Here is a 25,145-nt window from a genome sequence, read left to right as displayed (position 1 = left end):
TGTGGTGCGGCTGGCGCCAGACAGTCCCCTGCACCGTAAAATTCTGGTGCTAATTCATGTTCCCGTGTGCAGGAACGTGATTGGAACAGACTGGTAAAGGGGAATTTTGGAGTTATACCTTGGAGTTGAAAACTTCTCCTTGACAGAGAGGTATATATATAAAATTAGGGGATATGGGAAGCAGGGTTACCAACTGACCAGGACTGGTTCTCTTGTCTGGGGCAGTTGCTACTGAACTCTCCAGCTGAGGAGGCTTCAGGTAGGGAATGTCCATTTTCATGGCCTTTACGCCTATCCACTAATAGCTTGAAGGTGATATTAGACAAAATATCTATCTAAAACCCCAAAGACATTCTTGTCTCCTTGTTTCCTCAAACACTTAGACCTTCCCAAAAGTTTTTAACAAAGGTGCAAAATTATTCACCCACAGTACCTACATCTTTTCTGATGCACTGTCCACAACTTTTATGTGGGAAAGTTAAACCAATTGAACTCCAGGATTTTGGTTTCGGGGTTTCCAATCATGCTCTGCATTTATCCTTTTAGAGAATGGTTGTTACGGGGACCAGGATTTGTGTGGGTTTTTCTGCCTTAACCAATTAATAGTGTGCTTCCCCCACCCAAAAGATGTTGACTAGAACTTAAACCAAGACTATATATAACTAGCACTTTCCTCTATTATTTATCCTGTGGAGCTTAATATTGAAATTCTAACCATAGTTATTGGAGCCTCAAAAGAGTAAGACATTCAGGAGCAAAAATAATGTCCTGCAATGTAGAAGTCGGTAATTGGCTCAATTAAAATTTGATCCTGATTTTGAAGCTCTATCTTTAACCTCTGACCAGGTGTTTGACTAGACCAGGTATGACTAACATGCTGAACAAAATTAGTGCATTGGCATTAATAGGCCTCACATTAAAATATTATTAGTTTTTCTGTGAAAAATGTTGCCAACAGCCACCACAGCATAAAAAGCAGACTATACTTAAAGCCCAAGTGTCCAGCCATCTTATTTCAATGTTATTTTTATTTAAAGATCAGTATGAAAATATCACCTCAATGTCTGAGGGACTAGGATCAGTTACTTCTATTTTCATTCTATATTTGCGTTTGGTATCTTTTATCTATTAAAACATTTTGTGAGCTTTAGAATTAAGGAACTAAAAACTATTTACTGTAAATCCAAGTTGAGACTTGAGGCGTTATCTGGTTAGAACCTTGGCAGAACTACTTGAAAAAGAAGATTTTTCAGATTGGGGCTATAGACACTGAACTAAAACAATCCTGGGGTTTTTGTTTTGTTTTGTTTTCAGCTTATGATTACTTTGTCTTTCCTTACAAAGATATTAAGTCACATGCTAATAGGACATAGGTATATGTACTGGTGGGGAAAATGAGCTTGCTGTGTGTATATATGTTTTAAAATTAATAAATATAACATATAATTGAGCTTCATAAATAGTTTTTGCATTTACTTAATTAATAGATTATAAACAATGTATACAATACTGTATGGTATTTAACAAATACATTTGAAATATCTGTTAATTTCTTTTTGGGAAACTTTGGGTACAGGGTGGCAGTTAATTTCCTTGTACAGCCAAGGATACAAACTGTCTGGTCATAAAGTAACATGTAAAGACTACCTGGCAACAGTTGTGACAAACTCAGGGTTAGAACCTGGTTTTCCTGAGTGAGACTCCCTTGCTTGGTTAGAATAGCTGACTTCCTGTTGAAATAGAACCATAGAAGATATGTTGTCTTGTGTGACTCTCTCATTATTAGTTTCTTTATTTTAATTGTGCTGCAGTGTAAGACTGGGTCTGTACTCAACTGTGAGTCAGATTAGATTGAAAAATTTATATAATTGAACCACTGGCAGAGAAGTAGAAACACCAGGGTCACTGCTCCTCTGGCATTAAGGCTAGTCCTGGTGAATTGGACTAAGTGGATTTTTCTCCATTATTTTGTTACATGTTTTTATATTAGAAATGGGCCCTTAACACTCCTCTATGTGAATGAAAAATTATGTTCTCACATCGCCTTTTAAAAGGCCTTATTTCTTCTTTTGATAGCTTTAGACATGAACTAACTTGAAAATGTACTAAACAGTTTATCTGTTTCTTAACATGTCCTCCTGGGAAGTGTGTCACCACAAATCTTGTATGTAACTTGTGCAGCTTGTGATTTAGAACTCTGTGTTCATTGATGTTTACGTATATCTGACGTTGAATGTATTATACACTGAGAAATTTTCTTTAAAAAACGAAAACAGAATATAAACTATCCATAAAATGTCATTCTCCTCTGCTCTCAGTGAAATTTCATTTCCTCCCAGTGCATAGCTTTTTCAGTCCCTGCTTGTTCTTTTTCATGCAGAGTCATCTCCAGTAGTAGTGAGGAAGGTTCTAACAAAATTTTGGAAAATGTATTCTTGGTTAACATAAATAAAAATAAAAGGGAAATGAAATCAAAATATCTCAATTTAGCATCTTTTACTGTCCTTAGATAAGGGTAGGATCTCCTATCAGTCAAGTGAACAGGTTTAAATGTCAGTTTATTTCCATTCGGCTGTTTCCTTACCTCTAGATATGGAAAGTGATCTCTATTAATGTTGTTGCTAGAATTGAAAAACCATCCCTCCCTCCCATGACAACACTGTTTCAATTGGTTACTCGTCCGTTTTTAGCCTTCTTCCTTGGGTCATCGCTCCTTTTGCTTACATACATACCCACTTGTCCATCTCCCTGCTAGACATATTTTTAAGTAGGAAATCTGTTTATTACTTTGTTCCTATACCCTGCAGAAAAGTCAGGGCCAGATTCTGAAGGTGCGTGAGCAAGAACAACACCCACTGTCACTGTTCCACTAAATTTTCTCTTTCTGAAGTTTGGGAATCACACTTTATCTATTTCTTTCCCACACCATCAACACAGTGATTTCTATGTGACTATAGTAATTATATTTTTATGAAGGTAGGAATGTCAGTCATATTTTACAGGCAAGGTAATAGACTTAGAAAGTTTAACAGATTTACTCATTGTCACTCTATAAATGATAGAGCCAGGCGTGTTTGTTGAAGTAAGTGTATGGTCATGATTATTTAGATCTGGAATCAATTTAAAAAATGTTTTGTTTAGATAATAGTGTAAACTTTGGGAGCATAGACTCCGGGAGCTATGTGCCTCCTCATTCACTTAAAGAGGAGGAAGCATGTTCCTCCAGCCATCAAACAAAGCTTCACTCTGATTAAGCCAAATGTGAATACCCCTTACCTTGTAGCCAGGTGAATGGTCTGTACTGATTAGTTTGGGCCTTTGTTAGACTCCTTTGTCTGAATTAATAATGGGAGCTAAAGGAAATGGGATTATGCTGGTTGGTTCAGGCCAATGACAGCCTCCCCACAGAACCAGCTGGCTTCTACCAAGCCAGGGCAGCAAAGAGAAAGGACGCTGGAGAAATCCTCACAGTGCTGGCCCGATGTGGACAGTTTGAAACTGCAAAACGCATGTTTCGTTTTAGATTGTGAATCTGCCAAATTGTCCTTCAAAAATGCTGTACCAGTTTACATTCTTATCAATAGTGTATGAGAAAGTCTATTTCTCCATACTGGAACCATTTTAGATAATAATTTCTATTTTTGCCAATTTGATGGGTGAAAATTATTATGCTTTTGTTTATTTTCTTGGCTACTACTGAAGTGATACATATTTTCATATATATTTTTTCTTTTTATCAATTAATAGCTTTTGAGTTTTTTCTGTGAACAAAGATATTAAAGGTCATTTAAAAAGCAGGTTTTTGCTTGACTATTGGAGATTTTCCTCTGTAACTGTGTCTCTTACCTTTTGAAAACAAAGACAAGCACCAGATTCAGATAATATAGTTTAGTTCAAACTAGATCAAAAGTTATTTTGTACTGGGAAATGCAACCTAGCCAGGGGAATGTAATTTTAATTACACTCTTCTTCTTCTTCCTTTTTTTTTTTACAGAGACAGAGAGAGTCAGAGAGAGGGATAGACAGGGACAGACAGACAGGAAAGGAGAGAGATGAGAAGCATCAATTCTTTGTTGCGATACCTTAGTTGTTCACTGATTGCTTTCTCATATGTGCCTTGACTGTGGGCCTTCAGCAGACCGAGTAACCCCTTGCTGGAACCAGCGACCTTGGGCTCAAGCTGGTGGGCTTTTGCTCAAACCAGATGAGCCCGCACTCAAGCTGGCGACCTCGGGGTCTCGAACCTGGGTGACTCCCCACTCTGGCTCTGTCCAGGGCAGCCCAGTGCTGCTGAGCCACGATCTGGGAGGCGGCAGTCAAGCCCCACTCTGTAACCCATATCCTTCTCGAGGAGGAAAATGCCAAAACCCGGGAAGAATTTCACCCAAGGGGTCTTATCTGTTCCTTTTGTGCATGCAATAAACGGCCTTTTTCCATTGTTAAGGGCTCAGTGTTAAGATGTGCTTAATCTACTTGAACTGCAGAGATGGCAGGGAGAGCTATTATACTGTAGAGCAGCGACTTCAGCCTTTCCCATCTCATGGCACACATAGATTAATTGCTAAAATTCTGCGGCACAGCAAAAAATATATTTTTTGCCAATCTGACAAAAAAACATGAGGTATAATTTTGATTCATTCACACCAGATGGCTATTGCTGTGTTGACAGTTGTCATTTTTTTATTTGACAATCTAAGGGAAAAGAGGTCAGTGCCCCTGACTGAATAGTCAAGAATTGCATGTTTTAAAAATCCTTGTGGCACACCAGTTGAAAATTGCTGATTGAGCAAAAAAGAAAAAACTCAGGGACAGGGTGTGGGGGATGGAGGTGTGTGCAGAGGTGGAGAAGGGGGATAAGGTGAAGGACGGGAACTTGACTTCGAGTGGTGAACACACAATACAATGTACAGAGGTGTGTTGTAGAATTGTGCACCTGTAACCTGTATAATTTTGTTAACCAGTGTCAGCCCAATAAATTCACTTAAAAGGAGGAACAGAGAAAATTGCTGCTACAAATAAATGGTTCATCAGAAGGTACCACCAGTAGAATGGTGCCCCCTAGTGGATATTGACAGTTAGATGGTCTGATCTTTCTGGGGTTTATGAAGTATAGTGGGAACAGAAGAGACCAAGTAAGTGTGTGTGGCCTCCCTCTCTGTGATTGTATCAAGGTTCCCCTAATGTCAACAGGTAGAAAGGTGACTCAGGTCAGGAAGGCAGAACTAGTGGCCAGAGGAGAGCTAGGCTGGTTGGAAACATGGAGGTACTGGGAAGAAGCTATGGAGATTGCTGAGAATCCTGAATAAAAAAGAAGTTGGAGAATTATGAAAGTAAATTTGCCTCACAAAGATGAAATGTGGGCAGATAGGCAAAGGCATGGCAGCAGGAAGGCTGATTAGGCCACTTCCAAGAATACCAATCCAAAAGGGGATCTGAACGTCTTTGGAGTTAATTGAAAAGATGATTTTCAAGTGTGATTTCTTCTTTTTTAAAATAATTTTCCCCCTTATTTTCCAAGTGAGAGGGGGGGGGGATCTAGAAAGACAGACTCCTGAATGCGCCCTGACCAGGATACACCCAGCAACCCTGTCTAGGGCTGATGCTCTGCCCATCTGGGGCCATGTTCACAACCAAGCTATTCTTAGCACCTGAGGCGGAGGCTTCATGGAGCCATCCTCAGCACCCAGGGCCAATGTGCTCAATCCAACCGAGCTATGGCTGTGGGAGGGGAAGAGAGGCAGAGAGAAAGAAAAGGGGGAGGAGTGGAGAAGCAGATGGTTGCTTCTCTTGTGTGTCCTGACTGGAAATCGAACCCAGGAATTGAACTCGGAACATCTGCATACTGGACTGACATTCTACCACTGAGCTAACTGGCCAGGGCCTCAAGTGTGATTTCTATATAAGTAGCAAAATGTAAATTGATGTTCACGATGAATGGAAATTTGAAAATTAGTCCATAGTGACACAGCTGTCTTTATTTTAAAATTCTATTTATTTTAGAAGAGAAGAAGGGAAGGAGGAAGAGAAAAAGAAACATCAATTTGTTGTTTCACTTATTTATGCATTCACTGATTGATTCCTGTATGTATCCTGACTGAGGAGCCAACTGTCTTTCTTGATTCTATTGGAATGCAGCAAAGGGCGTTGGTACAGGGAAGACCCAGACACATCTCAGGCCTTGACATCAGTCAGCTAATACATGTGTTAGGCCAGTAGTCAGTCTACTGAAATGATGAATTTGAAAATGTGCAGGGCATTTTGTTCATGTTGGTCAGGAGAAAGAAATAAGTGATCTATTTTATGTCTAAAATTTAAGACTTTAATATAACTCTTAACATGTTGATTTGAAAAAAGGAATCATCAAAGAAAACTGAAAAGTGATTACAGAAAAGGAGAAATACTTTGCCAATATGGAAAAAAAAATGGTAAAACTTTTTTTTTTTTCAGAGAGAGAGAGAGAAAGAGACACACAGGAATAGGCAGGAATGGAGAGAGAGCTGAGAAGCATCAATTCTTCTTTGTGGCACCTTAGTTGGTTGTTGATTGATTTCTCATAAGTGCTTTGACCGGGGGTGGGGTGGGGCTACAGCTGAACCAGTGACCTCTTGCTCAAGCCAGCAACTTTGGGCTCAATCCAGTGACCTTGGGCTTTATGCCAGCAAATCTTTGGGCTTAAGCCAGCGACCATGGGGTCATGTCTATGATCTCATGCTCAAGCCAGTGACCCCCACTCTAGCTAGTGAAACTACGCTCAAATTAGATGAGCCCATGCTTAAGCTGGAGACTTTGGAGTTTTGAACCTTGGTCCGCTGCGTCCCAGGCCAATGCTCTATCCACTCAGCCATGGCCTAGTCAGGCAACACATTTTGAACATAAATTTATTACTATTACCGTATAAAATCTTCCTCTATCCCGAATGAGGGCGGGCATCTAATGTGAAGAAAAATTGTGAAAGATATTTCCTAAGAAGTTGAAATGTTTGTAACATGCAGAACATGTAATAAACCTCCAATTTAGAACATAAGCCAAGAAGTATATAAATTCTGTTGTCAGAACATCACCTTCTTTTTGCCCATTGAACAGATACTTAAAGAGTAAGTTTGAAAAGGCATCAAATAACCAAACTTACAATGTGTCTTGGCATGGCTGTAGAGAAGAGATTTTACAAAGTAGACTGGACTCAGATTTTTAAAAAAATGATATATTATACTAATAAAATGTGAAAAAAATTACAAAATTAATTGGTTGATTACATTGGAGGATTCTCTACCTCTGGTTACCAGTGCGGTCTAGACTCCAACAAACTACTGAAAGAAATTCTATCTGCAGTGAGACAGAGACAGATCCATGTTAGAATTTCTGAAAGAAGGTTGAACACATGCACCAGTGGCCAGTAACTATTTTATTTGAGAGGAATGTGTGTACCTTATCTTTCTCACCTCAATTGAAGTTCTTGTTATTCTGGAGAAGAGTTTGAAATCCCAAGGCTTCCCCTGATATGTGGAAATTCATTTGGAAACAAAGAGAGTTAAATATCAGGAGGTTTAAAAGTTCATTTATTTAACAAATACTTATTGAGTCCTTACTGTATGCAGGCATTGTTTTAAGTCCTGGGGATAAAAGAGTGAAGAGAACAGATACTATTTCCTGCCTTTATAAACTTAGTGTCTTACATAAAATACAAAGAATCAAGAAGAGGACTAAAAATACATCTGGAATGAGTGAATGTGATTTAGGCTAGGGATAAAAGAAAGCCAGGAGTCGGGGAGAGAGTGGTTCTGCCTGCACATTTAGAAGAAATGATCAGGGAACTGAGAGGTGGCATTTTATGAATGTGCTGAAAGAAGTGAGGAGCACCCATGTAGGTCCTGGGGCAAAGGCACTGTAGACCGGACCAGTGAGGGAACAGGCCCCCAGGAGGGAGTGTGCTTGTTCTGAGGAGCAGGGAAGGGCAGTGCCCCATGTAGAGGGAGAAAGGAAGAGCAGAGTGTGAGATGGGGTCAGAGAGGAAGAGGCTGGGGACAGGGAGTGGGCAGGCTGGGTCATGCAGCCACAGTAAGGACCTGTATGTCTGTGGCAAGAGGTTACAGATGTAATATGTAATAGTTCGTTTGCATTGGTCCCCTCTATATAAGTCATTTAACTACTGCTATTTAATTCTTTTAAGGCGTGGATAAACTAAAGATTACTTCTTGTGGGGATTTTTTTTTTTTTTAAATTTAGAACTCAAACTTTGATTTGTGCTGAAAAGAAGAGAAATGATTAGTGGTTATGTCCATGATGCAGCAGGACCAGTTGTTACCACGCAGAGCAACAGCCCTGGGCTTTCACCACCTACCTTTACAGTTCATCTCCACAGCAGCGCTCCTGGACACGCTTCCCCTTATGCGCACGGCTAACACTCTTTCACTGCCCATGGTAGTAATTGTATCATACCCGAATTGCTCGTTAAGAATTGAACTATTATGCCAACCTATTTTTAAACGTTAGAAAAAAGAAAGAACTCAGAAGAGAGAATGATCTCAAAGGAATAAGTATTGAGGATTTAAAAATTTTTAAAGTAAATTTTTAATGATTAAGAAAAACCCGGTAATACTTGAAAGCACAAAGAAACATTTAAATTAAAGATGGCAATAGGTTATAACTCTAACCTTAGCAGAACACAAGAACTCTGCTTGTTACCAAACATTTTAGTAAGTTTACAGTGACCAAAAAGGATTATTTGGTTCTCCCTGTTTATAATGACTATGAAAAGATACTAGCAGGCAGAAAATTATGCTGTCATTAATTCTGACCACAAACACAGAAAAAAAGGTGTGCTCGTAAGACACTGCTTATTTAGCATACAAAATTCCTGTAGAAATCATTGCATTTTCACTTTGCTTAGAATTTTCAATCACAAAATATCTCAGTGGAAAAAAATGTATGAGTTACAAATCCAGAAGACAACATCTAATTTCATTTTACGTGCACACCAAAATCTTAAATTGAAATGCTTTTCAAGCTGTGCCCTCCCATAGGTTAAGTTCCCCTTTTCCAGCGGGCCCCAGGGCTAGCCTAGCTTGGAGTGCTGCTGTCCACTCCTGGGTGACCACAGGCACGGTCCCCAGTGTAGTTTACCCAGGATCTAGCCTCCTTTTTAACCTTCCTTCTCTTTGTACCCTCAACCCCCAGGCTAATCTTACTCTGTCATCTCCTCCATCTGTCTGCTGGCTCTAATTTTTATTTATTTATTTATTTATTTTTTACAGAGACAGAGAGTGAGTCAGAGAGAGGGACAGACAGGGACAGACAGACAGGAACGGAGAGAGATGAGAAGCATCAATCATTAGTTTTTCATTGCGCGTTGCAACACCTTAGTTGTTCATTGATTGCTTTCTCATATGTGCCTTGGCCGTGGGCCTTCGGCAGACCGAGTAACCCCTTGCTGGGGCCAGCGACCGTGGGTTCAAGTTGCTGGGCTTTTGCTCAAACCAGATGAGCCCACACTCAAGCTGGCGACCTCGGGGTCTCGAACCTGGGTCCTCTGCGTCCCAGTCCGACGCTCTATCCACTGCGCCACTGCCTGGTCAGGCGTCCGCTGGCTCTAAATTGGCCATTTCTTCCTCTATGACTAAACCCAGGGCGGCCCTCCCTGTCACTAACTCCTCGGTGTTGCTTTTAGTAATGTCTTTTTACTTTCATTTTGAAATAACTTCAAACTAAAGAAGAGTTGTAGTACCCTTCACCCATACACACCATTGTAAAAACATTGGGGTCTCGAACCTGGGTCCTCTGCGTCCCAGTCCGACGCTCTATCCACTGCGCCACTGCCTGGTCAGGCGTCCGCTGGCTCTAAATTGGCCATTTCTTCCTCTATGACTAAACCCAGGGCGGCCCTCCCTGTCACTAACTCCTCGGTGTTGCTTTTAGTAATGTCTTTTTACTTTCATTTTGAAATAACTTCAAACTAAAGAAGAGTTGTAGTACCCTTCACCCATACACACCATTGTAAAAACATTTGCCATTTGCTTTATTAGTTTCTCTTCTTCCCAGCGCCTCCATTTCTCCCCCCTCTCTTATACACAGACACTTTTTTCATAATTTGAGATTTATTTGTAGAAATCATATTCCTTTACCCTCAAGTACTTCAGATTTTTATATATGTTCTCTTACCTAGTTATCAAATTCAGAAACTTTAGCACTGATATAATACTAGTACCTAATACATGGCCCTCATTGAAAATTTTCCAGTTACCCCAATAATATTCTTCATGGCAACCTCTCCCCTCCCCAACCTCCGAGATTGAGATTGCCTTTAGTCATGTCTCTGTAATCTTCTTTAAACTTTGTCCACTGTGACGTCTACGTTTTTGAAGATTACAGGGCAGTTGTTTTGTAAATGTCCCTCAATTTGGGTTTGTCTGATGATTACATTCAGGTTATGCCTTTAACGTGGTTAGAACTTTAGCCTTGCATAGGCTATTTTTGACACTATTTTTGCCACCAAGCAAAACATGAATTTAAAAGTTATCACATCCTTCCAACACACTCCCATTGCTTCAAAAGCAAGGAATCCCACCTACCTGCTAAGAGGAACACATTTGATAAACTAGCCCACTTTGAGGCATTAGTGACTGGAGTCTATCCCTGAGTCAATAAACTTGCTAGGCATCACTGTATTTTATTTATTTATTTATTTATTATTTTTTTAAATTATTTTTTAAATTTTTATTTTATTTTATTCATTTTAGAGAAGAGAGACCAAGAGAGAGATAGAAATGCGAGAGAGAGAGAGAGAGAGAGAGAGAGAGAGAGAGAGAGAAGGGGGGAGGAGCAGGAAGCATCAACTCCCATATGTGCCTTGACCAGGCAAGCCCAGGGTTTTGAACCGACGACCTCAGCATTTCAGGTCGATGCTTGATCCACTGTGCCACCACAGGTCAGGCCGCATCACTGTATTTTAAAAGAAAAACTTATTACCTGACCTGTGGTGGGGCAGTGGATAAAAGGTCGACCTGGAACACTGAGGTTGCTGGTTTGAAACCCTGGGCTTGCCTGGTCAAGGCACATATGGGAGTTGATGCTTCCTGTTCCTCCCCCTTCTCTCTCTCTAACAATCAAACAAACAAAACAAAACAAAACAAAACAAAAAGAACTTATTGACTCAAAGGATGCAATTTCTTAAAGTCACAAAGACATTTGCTTTTTTACTTGCAGGGGTAGGCTGCTTTTCATATAAACAACTCTACTACATGTCCCAGAGTAAGAAATGATGCAATTTTATCTACAGTTTCTTTGCAAAAAGCACTCACCGTGAAACATGACAGCAGTAGTCTGCTTTCTATAATGAATGCAATGACTAACTCATTAAAGCTGTTAATCTGTTTTTAGTTTGTCTTAGTTTTCAGGGTGTTTAATTTCACGTAGCAAGGCCTTTGGGGACCCATTTCAGAGCAGTTAACTTTTGGATTGCAAAAGTTCTAACGTTTGGGGAGAGAAAGCCCAGTCTGGTCCAGCTTGGTTTAGGTCAGTTGGAGCTCTGTGCGAGCACGGAGCACCCAGGTGAGCCGGGAGCAGTGGTGAGGGAGGGGCTCCTGAATGGCAGGTGAGAGTCACATACAAACCTTCCCATGTGTCCAAGGTTGGCCTTTTTCTGCTTATGCCCACTAACCAAAACAGAAAGCAAAATAAGGAGCCAGTTTATTAACAAAACATAGAATTTCTTAATGAGGATTTTAAGTACAGGTTTTATTTAAGCCTGTAATTCTGAATCAAATGTCTGTTCTTATAACAAAAATTTGCTATGAAGTGAGTAAAGGAAATAGCTTCTTTTTCTTTTTATCTTTTGATGCAGCAAGGAAGCACAGCAATCTTTCCGTTTCCCAGGCAACGTTCCCCGCAACCTCACATCTTTACATTCTTGTTTTCTTTGTAGAAGCAGCACAGCAGCAACTTCTGCACATAGTTCTTTGGATAAACAGGTGTAAGACACAGACCATGTATGCAAAACCAAATTTCCTATGTTACAGGCAAGATGAGTGGCACAAACAGGAGGCAGTATTTTATAGAATGGCTAAAGAAATAACCGATGAATGCAATCTGTGAGATGTGTTACTTATATCACATCCTCAGAATACAAGGTTCCTATAGTTGAGTAAACTTATGTCTGTGGAGTCCTAGAATTAGGAGACCATCTATGTAAACTTAATCAGACATTTAAGCCTGAAACCATGTTGAAAGTTTTAGGAGCAATCTATCATTTAAACTAGTATCTATCTGATGATAATGTGACAAAGTGAGATGCTTATCAAGCTAATTTGCACTGGTTGCTTAAAAAGTTAGCATTAAAGTACATTTAGTTATGACAGTTAAAAAGAGTTTTGGGGTTAGGTAATTCAGTTCACGATAACTTTAAAGTATTATCTACATATAAGCAGACTTCTCATAACTATGTTTTGCTTTACTCTTTATTATTTCTTTTTGTTGTAGAGAACTGAATGGATCTCGAAAGTTCTCATCACAAGGAAAAATAAATTTGTAACTATGTATGGTGTTGATGTTAACTGGACATATGGTGGTGATCACTTTTGCAATATGTAAAAATATTGAATTATTACATTATACACCTGAAACTAATATAATGTTATATCAATTGTACCTCAATGAAAATACAGTAAATGAATAAATAACCACTATTTACATGACTGCCAGAGATGCTTTAAATAAAGCTTTAGGTTTTCTATAATTTTTTTTTAAAGTTTACTTTGTCAATGCACCTTGCTCTGTAAGTTTTCCAGTAAATACAAAAGGGTGTTATTAATGCCTTTATTCATTATATAATAATCTTGATTTATTTAAATGTTTCTCACTCTAATTTAGAAGATGGAACTGATTCTTCTGGCAACTCAGATTGGTTAGGAATGATCAGAACCACTCATTTTAGGATTTTATTTGCACAAATATTCTGTGATTATAAAAAGCTGGTGATAAGAACAATGTGGTCATTGCTCCTGTTTTGCAAACTTGAATAACCTATACACCAGCATGGTCACTGCTGACAAGGAGAACAATTTCTAGCCCATAGCACTTAAAATAATTTTCAAATTCAATAGTTTTAGCTTGGAAAACAACAAAATTCTTCTTATAGTCTTTTCTGAGATACTGACTTCCTTTGCGTCAGCAAGTTTGGGGCTTCTCTCCTCTTCCTACTTTCCTCAGAGGAGCTTCCTCTCTGGAATCGTCTTCTAGGGAAATATTGATGTGGAGGAAAACGCCTGTTTGGCCAAAAAATTGGATGAAAATGAAAACGGTGGTTGCACCTTGGAGGAAGGAAAGGTCTGTTTGGAAACCTAATGTGGACTCTGGGTCTCCATGTTGGAAAAAAAGGACACTTGGGTGTCCTTGTGAAGGGCTGGATCGTCGTCACCGGGTTCCTTGGGGGAGGTGGAGGGGTGAGTGTGAAGATCTGGCAGTCTGTAGGGTTGACATTATTTCGTGAGTCTCTGAGAGGAGCAACTACCTTTACCTGCCCTGTGGGGAGAAAAATGCAAGTCAGGAAGCAGGTCTGATAACAAAAGCAGAAAGGAGGTGCTTGAAGAGTAGCAGGGGAGCAAGACCAGAAGGAAGAAATAGAGAGGTCTCAGAGCATGTTTGGAAGGACTGCCACGGTTCAATGAAATGAAACGTGGATATACCTTATGACCCATGGTTGCAGTCTGGGGAATTTACCCAAGAGAAATGAGTGCATATGTTTACAAAAGACTGGTTCAAGAATGTTCATAACAGCTTTATTCATGTTTTCCCAAACTTGGAAACCATGCAAATGTCCATTGGTAGGAGAGTGTACAAATAGACTGTGAAATACTACTCAGCAATGAAAAGAATTACTAAACAACAACATGGATGCATCTGATGAATGTTATACAAAGATTCCATTTGTATAAAGTTCAAGAACAAACTAAACTGATCTGTAGTTTTAAAAAGAGTTTAAAAATAGTTAGCTTAAGATTGGTTATTTAGTAGAAAAAGTAACCAGACAACTCTTTAGATCTCAATCTGGGTGGTTGTTACATAGATATGTATATATACACACATATACATACATATACAATAATATACATATGTTTATACACATATGTGTATATATGTGTAAAATCAATCTGTAAGAGCAATCTGTACCTTTTGTGTATTTTATTTTGTGTAAATTGTAACTAAATAAAAAAAATTAGTTGAAAAAAAACCTTATTATTAATAAAATAAAAATAACTGCCCCCTCCCTTAAAGGCCATTAATCAAAAAGGCCTGCTTCACCTGCCCCAGCAGTAAAACCATTCCCTAAGGAGGAAAGGAGGGAGCTTCTAGATGCAACAGTAGAATGAGCACTGAGGACCAGGATGACATTGGTTTCTGAGAAGAAATTTGAATCAAGCCCAGGTATCAAGGTATTCCCTCTAGCTGTATTATCTCATTTAATTGGCTATGAAAAATAAGCTTCCCTTTATAAAATCATTTCTTCACTTCGTTGGAGACTTACCAACATAGGCCTGGAAAAACTGCTGAGTATGACTGATGGGAAAATGAACTCTCCACAGGAAGCTGGAAGTACTGTCACTTAAAAAGAGGTAGATTCCCCTCACCATTAGAACAACTGACTTCAAATTTCTTGGTTGTATGGGATATGCTTATTGCCTAAATGTGTTCATAGCTTCTTCCAGAGATTCTGTTTTACCCTCAACCCCAGGAAGGGTCAGTCTTGGACACCTTTGGCTATGGCTGATTGGACTGCTGTTAGACACTCAAGTCATTCATTGGCTGAACATTGACTAATCAGATTCTCATTTGAGAATTATAACAAAGTGACACTGTAAGCGGAAGGTGTAGGGCAGGGGCTGAAGTGTTAAGTTTTGGACAGTTGGATGTTGGGTAAGCAGAGAAACAAGTCTTTCCTTAGGAACTATAAAATGAGGAAGGCCTTTCAAAGAGAAAAAGAGACAAGAGACTGTGGTAACAGAGTGATGATGAAAGTAGCCTTGGTTCTTGACTCCTTGACTTCTTAAGACTGGTCAGACTGAGCACTGGCTGCACTTAAGGCTCTTGGATATATCCTTATAATAATCACTCCACCTCCAGGTCTACTCTTTTTTTAAAGCTAGCTGGAAGGGTATCTGTTCCTTGAAGGAAATACAGACCCACCCCTGCTACTGAGTATTGAAATTCTATGACTAAATGTAGATTAAGACATTGCAAACTACAGAAGATGACTAAATCCTACATTACACATTCCTCCTACACAATTAGATTAGTTCTGAATGTTTGTAACATGAAAACCTTCTGCTGAGGTTTCAGTTGCTATGGGAGAAGCTAGCCTTACTCTTAATGCCCATCTTGACATTTTGCTATCAGATCGGGCGTAGCTAGGCCTTGAGCTCTGCCTCTCAGAAAGCTGCATTCCAGTTTTACAAACCAACCAACCAACCAGCCAGCCAGTCAGCCAGCCAGCCAGCCAGTCAGCCAGCCAGCCAGCCAACCAACCAAACAACTGACCCACCCTGTGTTCATCACATTTCTTAAAATGCAAGGCTACTCTCCAAATCCTCTAGCTGACAATGGGCTGTTAGAGCCTGCTAAGCAGATTTTCCTGACTCAGGTGTGTCCAGTGTTCTCTTCTGGGAATTTCTAAGGGCTCAAGATCAAGATACAAGCTTGTCCCCATATGCAACCTAAGAATGTGGGCAAAACCACATAAAACAACATTCTTCTGCAGATTAGACACATGGTGACTATTTTAGGTCACTGGTTGGCTAGCACATGCATTCTAAAATGTGGGAGCTATGGGATTGATGCAGAAAACTGTCAGTTTCTTTACAAGGAAGAGGCTGCATATCTGAGTGAGTGGGTTAATGCCATTTATGGTCTTTAACTTTGATTGACTGAGTTAATATTGATCATTAACTCTTTTGTTTATCCATGTTCTGCTCAAGTCCCACTGTCTTCCAAATCTTTAATACTCTCCTCAAAGCCCCTTTAAAATTCTCAGTCTTCTTCATTGATTTGAAGAATTCTCTTTAAGATTTTCTCTATCTTTTTAAGTAGATTACTCAGCTTCATATTTCAGAGAGAAAACTTTGGAGATCTGCCATGAACTTCTTTGGTTCCTATATCTCTCATTGCAAAGAGAAGTCTGCACACTTCTCATTCCACCCCCACCCCCACTTATTTAATCCATTGGAATCTGACTCTGCCTTCTTCACACCACAGAAGCTTCTTTGATAAAAGTCATCGGTGGTTATGTTTTACAAACTTTGGTTCCAGGTTCTTAGAGCACCATTTCCTGCTATCTTTGTCTGGCTTTCTTCTTTGCAGATTCCAAGTCTTATTTCTTCAGGGAGACCCTACCCTTGAGGCTGTATTAAGCAATATTGCAGAATGCTTCCGTAGTATCTTGTTAGTCCACTTTCATAATACTCATCAGTCATGTGATCAGTCAATCTTCAGAGGTCATATTCCTCCTGCACTGAACTGTCCACTTGACCACTCTATAGAAAACATTCTAGACCTTACCCCCCCAGCATAAGGCCTAGAGTAGAATTGATTGATTGAGAGAAATCTGTTTGTATAATTGCAAAAATTATCATGTTCTTACTTCTCAGGGATAATGTGATTGTTAATAAGCAGATAGTTCTCATTATAGAACATACTGACATACCACTGAAAGCACTTAATATCAAAGATGAGAGAGAGCTCTTCTGCAAGCTTATTCAGACCAAAGTAGGTCAAATATTTAAAAGCAGATTAAAAACATTTTGAGAGGCAGAAAAGCATAGTGTTGAAAAGTGTAGGCTCTAGAGTCAGGTTTCCTGAGCTCTGCCATTTAATAACTGTGTTACCTAGATAGATTCCTTAACTTCTCTGAGTCTTCCTTTTCTTATATGTAAGACAGAGAAAATAATACTACCTGTTTCACTGGCTTGTTGTATTATCTGAAATAAGATACCAAGTGCTCAGAGCATTGCTGAGACACAGTATGCGTTTAGTAGGTGTTAGCCACTGTTACTATTAATCTTGAATGTTATGGAAAGATTCTGTTAGCAGGAGCCCCATTTTCTTGATTCTGTCTGGATAGACTTTATACATAAAGTCTGTGCACTATTGATAGGACTACAGGGTATAGATCTTATTACAACAGGACCTCCATGAAGATAGGGCCTATTGACCTATTGACTTTCTTGGCCACTGCTATGTCCCTAGCATCTAGACTAGTCCCTGGCTTAGAGTAGTGTCCAGTATATAATTGATAAATTGAATGAATGGCCAGGCAGATGTTGAATTTTCTTCTTGATAGATTTTTGTAAAGCCCAGTGAGTATTTAATTCCAATCTTAGAAAATTCATAGTAATAACTTACATTTAAAATTAGAGTAAAATATAAAATTAAGCCAAAATATTGCTTAGAGTTTGAATATCAATTTAAATGGGTTTATTATAGTCTAGACATAAAACTCACAGCATAGCAACAACTAGTACTTTAAAAAAAAGTAAGGATGATAAAACCTATTTTTTACATATATAATTACCTGTAGTCTGTGGTTGCTTGGGCAGACAATGGCTGGGGTGTAGCGTACTATACTGAGTCTAAGAGAAGTAAGCTTCATACTTGGTTTATAAGCATGCAGTTCTTCCTTTACAGGGCACAGGGACTGTTACAAAAATTCTCATACACTCTCAGAGTTGAACCAGAAAGAAATATAAATACTGTGATTAATTTACCCATAGCTAAACTTGGTTAGATTTTAACTTAGCTAACTGCCACTCAATTCATATTGTAGGCTCACGGAATGACTGGCTATCTTGGTCAAATCTCTAAGTTTACAGGTAAATAATTTGGAGCTGAGAAAGTGTCACACAGGCCTATTTGAATTCTGTGCTCTGAGTCTGGCTACTTTTCAGCCGTGTGCAGGTTACTGGGTTAGGGGCTGCGGCAAAGGCCAAGATGATAAGGACGCAGCCTCGCTCGGGAGGTGTAGCGCGAATCCATGGATCTGCGCTACAGAGCTGAGTGCAGTAAGTGCCCTGGGTGCTGTCCAAATTATTATGTGTTCTATGATGTCCGAGAAAGAGACCGATTGCCACTCTAAAATTAGGTGTGTGGAACTGCAATGAACAGAGGTGAAACAAGGGAAGGGAGCAGCCACAGCCGGCCAGGGAGAGGAGAGAGAATGGGGCGGGGGTGGGGGGCTGTGTATAAGTGAGCCCTGAGCTGGAACCGGGGCGGCTTGGATAGAAGCTACATGTGAAGGACTTAGATGCCAGTCTGGGGAACAGTGGGGAAAGTGAGTCAAGTTCAGAAATCAAATCTCAAATTTTAATTGGTGTTCTTTTAGGTGTGAATATACCTCTAATCTCATTATAACTTGTTTAGCTACACATTACAAAGCTTCCTGACGAATGCACTTTCTGGAAAGAAGGTGTCTGGTGGCTAGTTGTGTTTCATGATTTTACTTTTAGCAAGTTTGGGTGCTTTGTCTTAGGAATTGGGGCAGGGGTTATTTGTCATCTTGATTTCCCTGCCCTCTGATCACCAGAATTCATGCAGAGATTGGGCAAGGTGGTCTCTCCACCAGCTCCAAGGTCCCTGCCCCCCTGCTCTGTTGTGAGCTGTGGGGGATGGAAGTAGGGAATGTGTGTGTGTGTGTGTGTGTGTGTGGGGGGTAGCTTCTGGCTGGGCCCCTGCGAAGTCCCCAGGGGCGTGTGAAAGGGAGGATGATTCAGTTTGACTCCTGGATCTCTACTCCCTGAACGGGATCTAGTTCTGGAGCTAAGGGCATTGTGACACTAGGTCCAGGTCGCCCAGGGTGGTTTTCTTCTCCTTTCCCTTTCTCCTCCCTTCCCTAGTCTTCTGTTTCACTTCCTCAGGGGTTTGTAAACCAATTCTAAGGCTTTGGGAAATTTCATTGTGGAGAAAAGGGAAAAGAATAGGAACAGTAGAGCTGTGAAATCTAATATAATTCTAAAGATAAAAAAAAAAATCTATGTTCACTGGAGTACCAAAACACAGCTAAATAGATGTGATTAATTAAAGTACTTAACAAACAGAGACTAAACACCCACCATGTGCAAATTACTGTGCTTCTGGGGATAGGAAAGGGTGGACATTGCTGTAATTCAGGGTGGCAAATTGTTAGCTTGAGAACAATAGTAACTAATTGTTCATAGATTGTTTGAAGCCTGAAGAACTTTCCTTGCCTGATAGCTCATTTGGTCCTCACAGGCCCTGTAATAATGCCCACTGTTATACTGTCACTTCACATCGGAAGAGACTAATAGCAGAGAGGTTAGATCGGTCTCAAGTCACAGAGTCAGAGCCAAGACTAAGACCAAGGTCTTCGGATGATAAAATTCAGCCTCTTTCTCTTTAACCACACAAGCAGGTGGAAGCTGACATAACTATTTTCAATTTATGGACGTGCATAATCATGGAGCCAAATTTTACCTTTTCACACAACTTATTGCTTAGTGGGCCCATAGCAGAATGGAAACAAAAGCCTTACCTTCTGCCACAGTTGCCAGCGCCCAGCAGACCAGCAGCCAGGAGGAGAAGCGGAGCCTGTGAGCCATGGTGTCTACCCTGAGCAGGCACTACCTTGAGCCTGCATTGATTTAAAGGGGAGTTGGTGAGTCACCGGCAGCCTGATTCAGGTAATTTGCATTTGCATAGTGGACCACAGTGGTCAGGGCCTGTGGTGTGAGGGTAAAAAATCAGCAAGGAAATACCAGAAAGTATTTGTCAACCAGAAGCTTCTCGTAATGACAGCCAAACAGCATTCATTTGTCCTTAATATTGGACTGTGGGCAACCACGCCTTCGCTTTTCTTTTAATTCCCTCCAACCTCCCCTGTTTGTGCCTTTGCTTTACTTGTGTGTAGGGGTCTCTCTTCTCAAGAGAAAGAATCTGTCCAACAAATAGTCAACACTGCTTCCCTCTGTGGAGCTTACTTGCTTAAAAATGGACAAACGGGACAAGGAGGGCATTATCTCAAGGCTTCCTGACCCAGGCAGTTTAAAGTAGCTGCTCATAGGCTCTCATTGGGGTTTACGGCTTCTTCTTCTCTGCTTTTGTCCAGGAGCCACAGGCAACAGGGTCAGAAAATTATCTTCTCCAATAGCTATCATGGTCACTGTCTAAACAAACACAAAAATTTGGGGAGATTAACTTAGCAAGTTGTCCTTCCAGGGCTTCTTCTTATGCACCCAACTGCCTCCAAGACAGACGTGATAGACCTGTACCCGTTTTTCCCTAAAAGAAGTGACGTCTGTCAGCTGCTGGAGGAGTGGGAGGAGATGGTCACGTGTGATCAAGAGCGTGGACCTTGGAGTTACAGAAAACGGCTCTAATCTTGGTTCTTTGTCTTACTAGCTGGATGACCCAGGGTGAGTCCCTGAGAGTTGCTGAAGCCTCAAGTGCCTCACTTGTAAAATGGGGCTTGTATTATTTCCCTCAGAGGATTTTTATGATGAATGGAAGAGGTAATCGACATAAAACCAACCACAGTGACTGGCTGGTGAAAGGGAGTGGTTGTGGTTGTTACAAAATTGTACCGACTCCAATTTTTTATTCTCTTTGGAGGTGACACTTGCCAAATCATTCAATCACTCAAAAGTCCTCCACTTTGAGCAGACCATTTTCCTGGGCATTACAAACAAGAAAAATTACAAACAAACAACACAGAACAGTCTCTGGCTTCCAAGAGCTGGCAACCTGATGAGGAAACCTATACAAACTAAGAACCAAAATGAATGAGAAGGCAAACACAACAAACTAGAAAATGGTAAATTCCGTAGGCTGGATGATAATCCTAGGCAAAATTCTAGAACAGATGACGAAACAGACAATTTGTCAGCAGCCTGGAATGAAGCAGGGGGTATCCAGATTAAGCTCATTTACTTAGAATCCAACATCACCTGACTCTAAGGTCTGGATAGGTCTTAGTGACCATGTACTATGTGGCAGACACCGGCTGAGGTATTGGGGCTAGAGATAAGGTTCCTGCTCCACCGAGTATACAGTCTCTGGAAGGGACATTGTATATATATTTCAGATAGAGAAACAGAGAGAGACAGAAAGAGGGACAGATGGGGACAGACAGAAAGGAAGGGAGAGAGATGAGAAGCATTAATGTTTTTTTATTTTTCTTATTTATTCATTTTTTTAGAAAGGAGGGGGGGGGGAGAGAGAAAGGGGGGAGGAGCAGGAAGCATCAACTCCCATATGTGCCTTGACCAGGCAAGCCCAGGGTTTCAAACCGGCGACCTCAGCATTTCCAGGTCGACGCTTTATCCACTGCGCCACCACAAGTCAGGCAAGAAGCATCAATGTTTTGTGGCATCTTAGTTGTTCATTGATGGCTTTCTCATATGTGCCTTGACCACGGGGCTACAGCCAAGCCAGTGAGCTGTTGCTCAAACCTGAGACCTTAGGCTCAAACCAACAACCTTGGGCTTCAAGTCATCAACCTTTGGGCTCAAGCCAACGACCATGGGGTCATATCAATGATCACACGCTCAAGCCAGCAACCCCATGCTCAAGCTGGTGAGCCTGCACTCAAACTGGATGAGCCCATGCTCAGGCTGGTGAGCTCAGGGTTTCAAACGTGGGTCCTCTACATCCCAGGCTGATGCCTGGTCAGACAGAGGACATTAAATATTAACTAAGGAATAACAGTAAAGGATTTTGAGTGCTAAGAGAGAGGAAGTACTGGAGGCTATGAAGCAGAGAAACAGAATCGATAATTTTACAGCACTGGGTGTGTAGCATATATGCTATTTTGCCCCCTACATTGGAATAATGTTAATAAAGTCAGAATTACATAATCCCTTTATCTTACTGTCCAGTGTTCTATCTTATGTATTTATTGTAAATTATTTAATGTAACTTTTAGTTGGTGGGCATTTATATTATTTCTTCTGATTTTCTTTCTTTTCTGTATTAAATTTCTTAGGAGCTTCCAATTTAAATGTTGATGAAAATAAACACATACCCCTGGCAGGTTGGCTAGTGGTGGAACGTCAGCCCTGAGTGTGGATCCAGATTTGATTCCCGGTCAGGGCACACAGGAGAAGAGACCATCTGCTTCTGAAGCCCTCCCATTCCCCCTTCTCTCTCTATCTCTCTCTCTCTCTCCCTCTTCCTGCAATCATGGCTCAATTGGTTCGAGCACATTGGCCTGGGTGCTGAGGATGGCTCTGTGGAGCCTCCGCCTCAGGTGATAAGGATAGCTTGATTGCAAGCAGGGCCCCAGATGGGCAGGGCATCGGCCTCAGGTGATAAGGATAGCTTGATTGCAAGTAGGGCCCCAGATGGGCAGGGCATTGGCCTCAGATGGGGGCTGCCAGGTGAATTCTGATTGAAACACATGCCTGAGTCCGTCTCTCTATTTCCCTTCCTCTCACTTGGAAAAAAAAGAAAATATAAATAAATAAATAAAAAACAAAACAAATGGCTTATTTTTTGCCCATTTGTGTCTATTGTCCTGATATTTATAAATAAAGAAACAAAATTTCAAAAGGGACAAAAACTTTTAAAATTTTATTAAGTTTTTTCTTTTTAATTAAATTCTTTGGGGGTGACACTGGTTAACAAAATTATACAGGTTTCATGTACACAATTCCACAACACGTCTTCTGTATACTGTATTGTGTGCTCACCTCATCTCCAATTCAAGTTTTAGTTCATCTCCATTTGTCCCCCTCCCCCCTGCCCCACCCCCCTCACCCCCAGCTTAAATTTTTATTTGACATAAAATTCTTTACTGTTGGTATGCAGAGAAAGTAAGTCTTCCATATTTTATTTATTCATATGTTATATAGAGAGTGAAAACATGTGTTCAACAATACATAAAACCAATGAAGCTGCTGTGAAGTTATCAGATTCATTTAAAAAAATCTTTGCCTGACCTGTGGTGGCGCAGTGGATAAAGCGTCGACCTGGAAATGCTGAGATCACCGGTTCGAAACCCTGGGCTTGCCTGGTCAAGGCACATATGGGAGTTGATGCTTCCAGCTCCTCCCCACCTTCTCTCTCTGTCTCTCTCTCTCTCCCTTTCTCTCTCCTCTCTAAAATGAATAAATAAAATTTAAAAAAAATCTTAAAAAAAAATCTTTAACTTAAAAGAGGAGATACTTCTGAAAGCTTATTTCAAATGTGATAACTTTGATAAATCTTTTTAGGCATATCCTTCAAAAATTCACAAATCATAACTTTAAAATTTAGTTGAAGGCCGATTGATGAGATTCAGATTTCCATATACCCAGTGTCAATAAAGCTATGATGACTTTGGGTCACTGTGGTTGGTCCAATGTGTTAAAGGGAAGTGTCCACATAGTCAGTGGGTATTTCTAACAACAGCTTTATAAGGACGTGATAGAGAACTCAAGAGTAGTTACATTTCCTTCCCAAAGACTCAGATATTAAGTGGTGGGGCTGGGATTCAGAGTTGAGATTTTTCTGGCTTCAAAATTCATATTTTCCTTCTAATTTGATATATTTACTTTGTTTTAAAAATCCATTCATTCACTAACTTAGTAGTTCATTAATGAATCTATATTCTTATTTTAGTTGACTTTTATATTTTTGTGTCTTAACAGTCTGTGAGGAAGGAAGCTCTACCCTACCAGCACCATTTAGAAATAGCCTGGAAGTCTGGTTGGCCAAGCTTGGTAGCTGGGGAGGGAGGGAGGGCTCAGTTACTAGGAGAAGGAGGAGTGACAGGGTCTGGGCCACTGAGGCTCAGGAGCTACCCATGTTGGCTGAGGAGCTACTTTGATTTGTGTCTATTATACCTACAATGTCATGTGACCATCCCACCCCAGGATGCATGCTTCTCAGTCTCCAGTGTGTGCCACTTACACAGAATACCTATTAACAGGCAAAGGCCAAACTATGTTCCTATGAAAGATAAAAAAGAACAACTTTTTATTACTAAATTCCTGGGATTGCTGCAAATACAGCAGTATTTATAATACTTTTTTGGGGGAAATAGTTGTTGTCGACTGAAAGGTCATGCAGTTCAGCTACCTCTTGGCTTATGACCTTGTTCCAACCAAATGTTAACCAAGGTGGACCTGCTCATTGCTTTTATTCAGTCCAGTGTCTGTGTCTAGGTTGCCCTGATAAAAAGTTTCTCATGGACTCTGGTGGCATTTTCTCATCACAGAAGGGACACTTGTCTAAGAAGCCTTTCTGAAATTTTTAGAGAAAACTCCCTCATGTCCTTCTCCCAGGGGTGGAGCCCTGAGAAGCAGGGAGTTGGGGGCTGGGAGGTATTGCTTTGTGAACGGCTACTTTGTTTTCGTCATCCATTCAACAACTATTTACGTAACTATGTGTCAGACACTATTCCAGATGAGCGAGACAGGCAAAAAATACCTGTCCTGGTGCAGTTACTTTTCTAGTGGGATGGTGACAAAGTAAACAATAATTGCAACAAAGGAGTCAATGATATAATATGTTAGAATGTTAGAATATCTTGTAATATGTGTAATAGAAAAATAAAAAATAATCAGTGTTAAAAATGTTGGTGGGTGTTGAGGTTTTAAGTAGAAGATGATATTTGAATAAGAGCTTAAGGGAGGTGGGGAAGTGATTCACGTGGCTGCATGGGGGAAGAGTGTTTCGGTCAGGGGGTTCAGCCAGGGCAAAGACCCCGAGACAGGAGTAGGCTTGGCATGTAACACACGAGACAGGAGTAGGCTTGGCATGTAACACACAACAGCAGAAAGGAGGTTGTAACTGGGCAGATGAGTCAAGGGGGAGAGTAGCAAGATGAGGTCAAGAAGTAGTGGGTCATTACGTGAAGCCATTGGAGGGTTTTGCAGAGGCATGGCATGATTTTATATTTTGGAAGGACAACTCTGGCCACTGTGTGGAGAACAGGCTGTTGGGGGCAAGGGTGGAAGCGGGCAATGCAGTTGTAATAGACTGTAGCAGTGGTGTGGAGGGGGAGGAGGATGACTCAGCTTGGGGTGTAGCCACGGAGGGGTGGGAAATAGGGAGATTCTGGGCATACTTTGAAGGTAGAATTGTTAGGATTTCCTGGGGAATTGTAAGAAGCATGTGAGAGTCCCAGGGGATTCGTGGACCACACCCAGGATTTTGGTCTGAGGATTTGA

General features: G+C 40.6%; 1 protein-coding gene across 1 annotated transcript in view; it reads right to left on the bottom strand.

Moving 5' to 3' along the window:
• Positions 1-12,663: 12,663 nt before the first annotated feature.
• The window catches only part of ODAPH (odontogenesis associated phosphoprotein), a 30,839-nt gene continuing 18,357 nt past the window's right edge, over positions 12,664-25,145 (bottom strand). The window contains exons 2-3 of the mRNA XM_066385784.1: positions 19,529-19,627; positions 12,664-13,512 (exon numbers count right to left, since the gene is read on the bottom strand). Of these exons, the coding sequence (XP_066241881.1) occupies positions 13,124-13,512; positions 19,529-19,595 (456 nt within the window). The 5' untranslated portion in view covers positions 19,596-19,627 and the 3' untranslated portion in view covers positions 12,664-13,123. The remainder of the gene's footprint in view (positions 13,513-19,528; positions 19,628-25,145) is intronic.

Source organism: Saccopteryx leptura, chromosome 5, assembly GCF_036850995.1.
Source record: "Saccopteryx leptura isolate mSacLep1 chromosome 5, mSacLep1_pri_phased_curated, whole genome shotgun sequence".
NCBI classification, from domain to species: Eukaryota; Metazoa; Chordata; class Mammalia; order Chiroptera; family Emballonuridae; genus Saccopteryx; species Saccopteryx leptura.
Note: the sequence above shows the minus strand (reverse complement) of the source record. Positions and strands in the feature narration are given on the sequence as shown.